The sequence below is a fragment of the Acanthisitta chloris genome, unplaced genomic scaffold (genome assembly GCF_000695815.1).
Source record: "Acanthisitta chloris isolate BGI_N310 unplaced genomic scaffold, ASM69581v1 scaffold4513, whole genome shotgun sequence".
In the NCBI taxonomy this organism is placed as follows: Eukaryota; Metazoa; Chordata; class Aves; order Passeriformes; family Acanthisittidae; genus Acanthisitta; species Acanthisitta chloris.
The window spans coordinates 48,777-57,865 of NW_008665278.1; the positions used below are offsets into that span (position 1 = coordinate 48,777).

Here is a 9,089-nt window from a genome sequence, read left to right on the forward strand (position 1 = left end):
GAGCTGGAGAAGGGAAAGGGACAAGAGAACACTGTGTGCAGGTGGCATTAAGATGTCAGACTAATTTCATCTCCTGAAGGGTTTAGTTTCATGTGTTGTGTAAACCTTGATGCAAGAGATTCAGAAAGCCTTTAAAGCAGCACTGTCCCCCTCAAATGACCAGTTGTGAACTTGCTCACAATTTCCCCTGGACTTGGCTCTTAGTTACAGAAAGAACTTATAAGATGACATGTGAATATCCAGCTGCCATGTCTGCACGGCATGATGTCCCATGTCTCTGAACATTTTTAATGTGATATAGAAGTCCCATGTCTCTGACCCATGTCCATGTCTCTGACCATTTTTAATGTGATACAGAAGCAAAACTAACTAAAAAGAGTTTTTCTGGACATCAACCTGAAAGATGCATAAAGGTTACAGTAAGAAGCTGGTTCTCCTAACATTTCCTGCCTTTGCATTTTGGCTTCTCTGGCAAACAAGAGGTACATTATGGAAAGTGATGTTTGATGAAGTTGTCTTTCTGCGTACATTCTGCTCTGAGCTGCAGTTCTAGGGGATCATTTGCCATTTGTGTCAGTCTTGTTTGGCTGAGCTCCTTGTGGGCTGCCTGTCCATTAAAAGGAGTGTGAGGATGTCCACACAGAGTCGGCTAGTCTGGCCAGAGTGCTTTCCCCTTGCGATTCCATGCTGCCAGAAACCATTCCCTGCAGAGGGATTTGGACTGATGATGCAGCAGGTAAGGGGACATTACCCCTTAGAAACATGCTTGAAGGGCTGCTGTTCATCTCACTTCCTGGGCTGGCAACATTTACAGCACTGTTGCTCACTGTCCACAGGCAAGGGTAGTGGCTGGAAAAAAAAAGCAGTACAAATTGAATGACTTATTTCAAAACCCTACAAAAGACTTGCTACAGTAAAGTCAATTGCATTATCTTCTAATAGGCAGCTGTTCAAATTGAGTTACTAAACTAGATCAGCCTTGCATATCTTAAGTGAAAAACCACCAGCAACTATGACACCTGGTGACCTTGAAGAGAGGCATGTAGAGAAATATACAAATACATATGAGGCTTCTAGATTTAAAGATCTTTTTGGTGAATGATTATAAACGTTCAAGAATTGCAGCTGATTTTCCTGGCACCTAAATTAGAGAAGAAATGTGTGCATTCATTTGAAGGTGAAATACTTGCTAATTAATTTACTCTCTACTTCTAAATTCCACCCACTCCTAGAATAGGATCCTCATTTCATGCAGAATAGTGAGGAATATATGGAGAAAAATAATTTGGTTTTAGAATGCTCATAGATTGTACATACCAGAGTTATCTGTGGCTGTTCCAAGACCCTGGTTTTCAACAATGCTGGGGTAAAATGAAGCTCTCACTGATCAGAGCAGAAGATAATTAGCTGGTCAGAAAGATCTGTCCAGGAATCTTAAGTTGGGCACTTAGGACATGTTTAAAATCCTGGATGCTGATTAAAGCCTGGGACAAAGTGTGAATCACCAGGGCAGTCCTACAAGCCTCAGTGCTCCTCACAGTAGCAGTTTTCCTGTAACCTTACCTGGGTCCAGGGCTGGCACCTCCCTTCGTGTGTGGCACTGAGAGCAAATTAGCATGTGGAGAGGATGGCAAAGTCCAGCTGTCATGTCCTGAGAATACCTGAAGATTATTGCTGGAACTCTCCAACAAATTAACTTTGAGGAGGGGGAGAAAAAAAGCAACAAGCTAATTCTCAGTGACTATTGCAGGGACATTGTCTTAAGGCAACAGAACATAGGCAGGTCTGAGGGAGTAATCTGATCAGGCTTCAGCAATCTGAAGTTCCCAACTATAGGTAAAAGGACAAAATTCCCATGTTCATTAAGAGAGTAGCAAGGTGCCAATGTGGTTCCAGGTGTGATATGTGAGAAGGTACAGCATGACAGACATAGGATATGCATTTTTGCAAGTCTGACTAATAGTTTCTCATTAATTATTGACACATATCTGGCAATGTTTTAGTACAGATTGCCTTACAATTCAAGCTTAAATATTTTATAAAATTTTATAAATATTGTCCCATCCCTGTAAATGTTCAAGACCAGCTTGAATGGGGTTTTGAGCAACCTGGTCTAGTGACCATGGCAAGGAGGTTGGAACAAAATGATCTTTAAGGACCCTTTCAAGCCAAATCACTCTATGATTCAATGATAAATATTTCTACTAAACAGGAATCCTTGCTAAATTATAATTAACAAGCAACTCTTTGTACCTCTTGCTTTGCTGCCTTGAACCTACCTGGTGCATGAACCAGTGCAGATCATTACAGAGACTCATCATGCTCTTTCCTAGCCTCAGTTCTTTCTTGTTTCAATGCTTGTGCTAACCTAAAGCAAGGGTGAGGCAGGTGGAGGAAGCAAAGCCCTGTTACAGTAGTACCTGTAGGTGAGTGGTTCCTCTGCATGTAGGAAGGAGGGTACGGAGCAGCACGATGGCCTCGCAGTGCTGAGTATCGCTCGCAGCTGTGAGGAGTGTGTGGAGCTGGCAGGGGCAGAGGTCCAGTGTACTGATAATTAGAGCTTCCTGATGCACACACTGTATCTGGGTTGGAAATCAACCAGCCACCCACTTTGAGGGAAAAGAGAGAAGAAAACTGGTATTATTGCACTAAAACGGTGCAACACAGTTAAGAAACAAACCAGCCTTCTTGCAGAATTTGCTGTACCTCAGACATACCAAGCAGATTCCAAGATACTGCTTTTTGGAACAACTGGAAAAAAAAAACAACCTCCCCAAAAAAACCATCGATGCACCCCCCCCAAACCCCAAAGCCACCAACCCTAAAACAACACCTGAAAGCAGCTACAATAAAATGTCACAAACATGAAAGAATGAATGAAAGAAAAAGTATCATTAAAGAAACCCCTCTATTTTTTACCTGTTTATCAATGAAAGGTAATTTTGTAGTTAACAAAAACATTCAAAGTTACAAATACCCAAAAAAAAAGTGAAAAAGCCCGAAAAATGTCATATATCATCATGACTCTATATTCCTTTAAATATTGAAAAACTGGATCATAAGGAAAATGATCCCTCTGCAGAACCTCTCGCATTATTTCCTGTTGCTGTGAAGTTTCTTCAATCTTCTTATTTTTAAAAGGGTTCCTTTCCATGAACACAACTCAGGACTCAGTAAAGGATTGGTATAAGCCAGTTAAGCAAGTCCCAAGTTCCCAGCACCTATCATATCACACAAATCTTCCAGCTGACACAAATAAAAATCTTACGGTGAGAATATGTCATATGTTGACCTTCAGTGACTGTTTCTGGAGCATCCTTAGAATGGTTTCTGAAAAGCAAAATACTTAGTGGTAGAACTGATTAAGAAATCACAAAAGTTATAAACAGAAGTGTTCACTAAAAAATTGGAGGAGTTAAAAAGGAGGGAATTCCATCTTCTTTAACCACTTGTTATACAGAAGTAAACTTTTCTACATTCTGCCATAAAGGAAGCAGGAACTTTCATGGCTTACACAAAAATGTACTAAGTTTGTACCATATATTGGCTGAACCTGGAATTCTAAATCCATCAGTGTGCACCATTGCTGTTTGCAGGCCTCCAGCCCAGACCAAGGCAGGACTTTGCCTTCTGCTCAGCCAGGCAAACCAAAGGCAGCATTCCCCTTTCTGCAGCTGGAAACCTGGTACTGACACACAACAGCTTCCTAAGTGGGGAGAGGAATGAAAGGAAATACAGGTTCTCCTGCAGGAATGTGGGACACTTCACATGTCAGATGATACAGCAGGTCCCAACAAACTTTCTTAGCAATTATGGGCTGGAATGCATAATTTGGATGCCCCTCTGCATTAACATGGATAATGAAAGTAAAATTTCAAAAGATAAGCCACAATTCATTTCCTATGGAAGCATCTCTGACATCCCACATTACTTAACACCTACAGGTTACTTTTAATAAACACATCATACGTTATCACACAGATTTAATAACAGCACTGTAGTTAGGTTACAGTTACAGTGTAATTTCACTTCAGTGATGCTTTTTGACACCTGCAGCTAACTTTTATTCCCCCTGACCTATCAATTTATGGGATTCACTGGAGTGCAAGTACAATGTAGTGAACATATGCAGTGTACAGCACTACTGGGGAAGTTCCCACCATCTCATTTCAGGCCTCCTGTGCAGACAGTGCTAAGTCCTAGGATCCACAAGACATTATTCACCCACTTCAGACCCATCGTAATAACTATATCAAGAATCTCCCCACTTAAATCAGTGGAGTGGATCTGGATTTAAGACTGCAGAAACAAAATTCAGTAATTTATCTTCATATTGTGATGCCACAGTTTTAACCATATCAGCAGCAAAATGCTACTGGAGCAAAAAAAAGACAAACTCACCTTTCCTTTGCATCCAGGAAGGCTTTGGCAAAGGGATTATACTTGATTTTGAGAGCTGTTATCTTGAGTTTACAGAAAAAAAGGCATGTTAGTGAAGGCAATTTGGAATAGAAACTTGACAAAACACCTTCCAGAGTAATCTAAGTAAATTGCCTAAAATATATACCCACAGCTGATGCTTTCCAGGGCTGCTTAGAAGAGAGCTTTGCTCATTGTGGAGTGCTGTGTATGATCAGTGCCACAGGCAGAACACCAGTTGGGGCATTCTGGCATGAGCTAGTCTGGCAAATCCTGTGGGATGGTGGACCCTTTCAAGGGAGTTTAAATATTGAATTCCTAACAAGTATGAATAAAATCTGCAGCAATACTAGCTAAGGGATGTGGCACAGGAGTTAGCAATTCTCGGTCCAAAGCATCCCTCAATTACAGTTTCGGGGTTGGAAAGAAGTTTTCCCATGGAATATTTTTCTGTTCTTCAGTTGTATGTATTATAAGGAGCAGGGACAGACAGGGTTATCATTATTATTGGAGAAAGACATTGGACTTGACTATAGGGCCGTTTCTTTGGTTTCTTCCAGTAAAGGATTGAGATGCTAAGACAGATGGACCAGTCTGGAACAGCTGTGGCAGGATATTAAGCTAAACCTGTCTTAGTACTGTAGCCAGACACTAGATTAGGCAATGTTCTACTGCAGAGAGACAACAGAGTATTAGACTGGGTGGAACATTTACACTGCATGGGACCAGTGGGGAAAAAATAAAAAGATATTGCTGATCTTGTAGTTAATAAGCTTTTAATATAACTCATCAATGGTGACCAAGAGCACAGTGTGGCATCTGCCTACCTCTTCATTTTGGTAGGCAGTCACAGCTATGAACTGTGTCTCGGGGAAAGAGCAGTTCATCACCATCCGGTGGGGACCTCCTACGCGAACTATGTGTACCTGGGGCTCATATTTATGCAGGGAGTTCAACATTATCTGCAGAAAACAAAACAGAGAGACAGACCCCAATGCCACCCTGGTATCTCACAGCTGATTCTTTGCTCTGGCTCTGTAACAGACCAGATGTCACTGCCAAACCTCCCCAGTCAGCGAGTACTGAAAGCAGAAGGGCAGGTGCTTTCCTGCCTTAGGATAACCATAGGGCTGAACAGAATGGAGCCTCACTGGACTTGTATTTAAAGCTTTTGATACAACAGCATTAGTGAATATTTGTGTCAGCAGCTATGGCCTTCAAACCATTGGGCTTCCACTCCACTAGAGACAGTTGAAGCAGCTCAAGGGCATTCCCTGTCCTGCTTCTACTATCTGAAAGACTGAGAATCATCACCACAGAAATTGGGGCCAGGAGGGAGCTGAGGCAGGCACTTAGTCATCTGTCTGGGCAAGACGAAGTGTGTCTAAACAAGACTTGGCAGGTCTCTCTAACCTGGCATTAAAAGCTGTGAATAGCATTGATTCCACAATATACCTTCCTTGGGTAGTCTATTAGATTGCTTAATTATCTCTACTGCAAGCAAAGATTTTTTTTTTAATCTGTACTTTGGAAAGTGTGTGCATACATACATACATATAGAACAGCATGAAGCACTTCTAGTCAGCTATTGCTTTCTAATAGCATCACACAGAGAGAAGCTGATGCACAGAATGGGAACATGGTTTACCTTAACACTATTGTCATGATTTCAAAGGAAAACAAGAGGGGCTTCAGACATTTGTTATTTAGTGACTTTTGGTTGGACTCTGTTTCTCATATGGCTTTTCCTCCCCTGCTTTCTACTATTTTCCACTCCACTTCATCACATATACATACGTTGTTCCCCTCTATTTCTCCCCAGGGTCTCTTTGACCCTCTAAGTTGGTTTCCTGTAGGTTTTTTCCCCTCTATGCATATTTTTCTGAGGCCTTTGACTTTTCTGAGGCCCTTGATGCAGGACAAGCATTTGCAAATTCAGTTCCTTATGCTCCACGATAATTCTTGTGTACTGGTTCCATGTATGACTTAGGAAAAGTCAGATCATCTTCTTGTTCTCCTGTCTAAAAACTGAGATAATTTCCTACCTAATTAGGGTAGTAGGCTTATAGAGGCACCTCACAAACCTAATGGAAATAACAGAGAATGCATAGTATTTACATGAAAGAAATTGATTCTGGGCTGACAAGTATCATCCAATGTAGGAGTTTTGTACAAAACAAATAAGCAAACAAAAGGTCTTGGGCAACATTTTGACTTTAGATGCACCATCAAAAATAAAATACGAAACAAAACTAATTTTCCTGTTTGCATTTTTAAGGGGTTCAAAGAGAAAGTCACTTATTTCTGGTACATGTGATTTCTTTCCAAAGGCCAAAGCTGATTCAATAGAATATTGATAATTATCATGATGCAGAAGCAGACACAGTAATTATTTCATTTAGGAGCAGCCTTTTATTCTGCTATCTGACTCCTGCCAACATTCCACTTACACCAAACAACATGGGGGAACACAACAAAAACCTAATACCCGTGACCATTTTTCCCCCCTTTCTCTGAAGTCCTATGTAAAAATCCCCAGCACACAAGACCAACTCTGAAAAGCCCCCTGATGATTAAGTAAACCATAGCACTCTGTCTCTCTTAACATCAAGAAGTCCATTAAAATCTGAAAGTGCCAATTAAGGCCTGTTTATTCCTGTTTACATTTGGCCTCCAGAGAATAATTGGCATCTGTGGGTGAAGAGGCCTGTAAGGGCTTCTATAATTACATAAATGCACCCTTGATATTTCTTGATTGGTAGGTGCTTGCAATTGAAGCCAAGAGGTGTATGTGGAAACATCAGGCCATACCTGCCCACTCCCATTGAGCTTGTTGGTAAGTTTGACTTTGCTGAAGGAAATGGCAGCTTTCATCCAATGGGCCCCAAAGTTGGGAGAGTCTGGGTGGATGTAGACACAGCTGTGGTTTGGTGGCTCTGGTTTCCCTGCTGGCACCCATTCTCCATTGACATACTTCCAGCGGTGGCCATCAGTTGGGGCAAAGTCCAAAAGGAAGGAATACATGGCATTTGGGTCCAAGCCTGACACACTGATCTTCAAAACAGGGAACATCCGCCTGGCCAAGGAAACAAAAAAGGGGGACATTGCCGGTTTTGAAAGACTCTCCCCAGTATGTTTGTGTTCAGATGCTCACAGATTAGTTCAATGTAAAAGACATCCTCCCTCCACCTAGCTGAAGAAGTCTCTTAAAGATTAATATTTTATTTTTATTTTAGTTCAATCATTTGGGGAAAAAAACATGTTATAACTAAAGTAGGGCACCAGGATCTTGCTCGTGCCAAGAAGCATGAACATAATGAGCTGTGTCTACCATCAGCAGGATCCATGGGATCTGGACACGCTAAATACATCCTTGTGTGTGGGACAAGAAAGCACAAACAGGATTGAACAGAGTGGAAAATGACTGAGAAGGTGGAGCTGAACCACAGCTTTGCTGCAGAATCTTATATAAAGTGCACATTGGTGCTCAGACTGCCTTAATAGACACTCCTGTGCTCTGCCCAGTGGCTTAGTCCCACTTTGTCTGACTCTGGATATATCCTCTGAAATCTCCAGCAATCAGGACGTAATCCCAACCAGGTACTCAACAGACTCCAGTTAGATTTATTGACCATGCTACTCTATATAAAAGAGTTTTCTCCCTTCCTTAGAAGGGACAGTCATATTCTGCATTTCATGAGCAAAGTCAGTCACTTCACTCTGTCAGTTCCTGTGGTTCTTGTGTTGTTCTACCCAAAATCTCCCACCTGAGTAATGGTTTCCAGGTAGCACTATTCTAAATGCTCTAGTAAGTCTGGAACATCTTCTTTGTGTAAAAATACTTCTTTGCATTATCAGAATTGTGTCAGGTTAGTATGGCACGACTGAAATTTAATAAAATGCCTTTTTATCTCATTTTCCATTGTTTTTCACATATTTCATTACCCTTTCCTTCAAGCTATATCGTAAATTCTTATTGCAGAGATGTCTTAAGTGCAAGTATTCACATACTGTCCCACTACCATTATATAAATCTCCAGTTTGAAAGGTCTGGTTAAAATCCTTGCCATTAGACCTTGCATTAGGTAGTTCTCCCAGTAATTTGGTCCCATACTTCCATATTCCCTGACCTCATCAGCTTGATCAGGTCCTTCTGCTTTTAGTTCCACTTTATATGCAATGTTGTCCTTTACTGAGCTCTAAGCATCTATCCATCCTTCCACCATCTCATGCATTTAAAGCTGAAATCCTGCCTTTGTTTAGTTTTGGAAACATGCTCCTTTTGTGCTTAAAGTTCTAATCCCACCTTTTCTCAATCCCCTTTTAACTATTTTCTTTTTCTTTTGTAAAGAGATTTGCAGGAGCTCAAAGCTAGGCTTTCAGCAGTTTTCTGCCTGTCCCTGTGCTTGTGACCCATGCCACACAGCATTGAATTGGCATCTCAGTGCATGAAAGTCTGTAGCAATAGAGCTATTAGGGTTCCAAAGTTTCAGAACAGGGAAGAATTTGTGGTCAGCAGAACAGAGAAGTCTCCCAACAAAGGTAACCTATTCATTAAGTTTCATAGCTTGCCAAGGAATACATGTAGTTGCTGTTCAGTACCACCTCCTAGATTCTTCTCGCATGAGTAACCTCTGTACTGACCTCTCCCAGCAACTGCCATTTTTTCA

The 9,089-nt window shown here is 41.3% G+C and overlaps 1 protein-coding gene across 1 annotated transcript; it reads right to left on the bottom strand.

Moving 5' to 3' along the window:
* Positions 1 to 341: 341 nt before the first annotated feature.
* TBX19 (T-box 19) lies at positions 342 to 7,492 on the bottom strand. The gene is made up of 7 exons (XM_009071653.1): positions 7,231 to 7,492; positions 5,247 to 5,381; positions 4,402 to 4,463; positions 3,269 to 3,330; positions 2,421 to 2,522; positions 1,564 to 1,696; positions 342 to 849 (listed from the first exon to the last, which is right to left on the bottom strand). Exons 1-7 carry the CDS (start codon positions 7,489 to 7,491, stop codon positions 615 to 617), a joined length of 990 nt encoding a protein of 329 aa, XP_009069901.1. The 5' UTR covers position 7,492; the 3' UTR covers positions 342 to 614.
* Positions 7,493 to 9,089: the final 1,597 nt, after the last annotated feature.

Coding starts and splice junctions, on each gene's coding strand:
- TBX19 (XM_009071653.1), bottom strand. CDS start 7,491: ATGTTCCCTGTTTTGAAGATCAGTGTGTCAGGCTTGGACCCAAATGCC. Junction 5,382..7,230: donor AGCTCAATGGGAGTGGGCAG/GTATGGCCTGAT, acceptor TGTTTTCTGCAG/ATAATGTTGAACTCCCTGCA. Junction 4,464..5,246: donor CTGCCTACCAAAATGAAGAG/GTAGGCAGATGC, acceptor TGTAAACTCAAG/ATAACAGCTCTCAAAATCAA.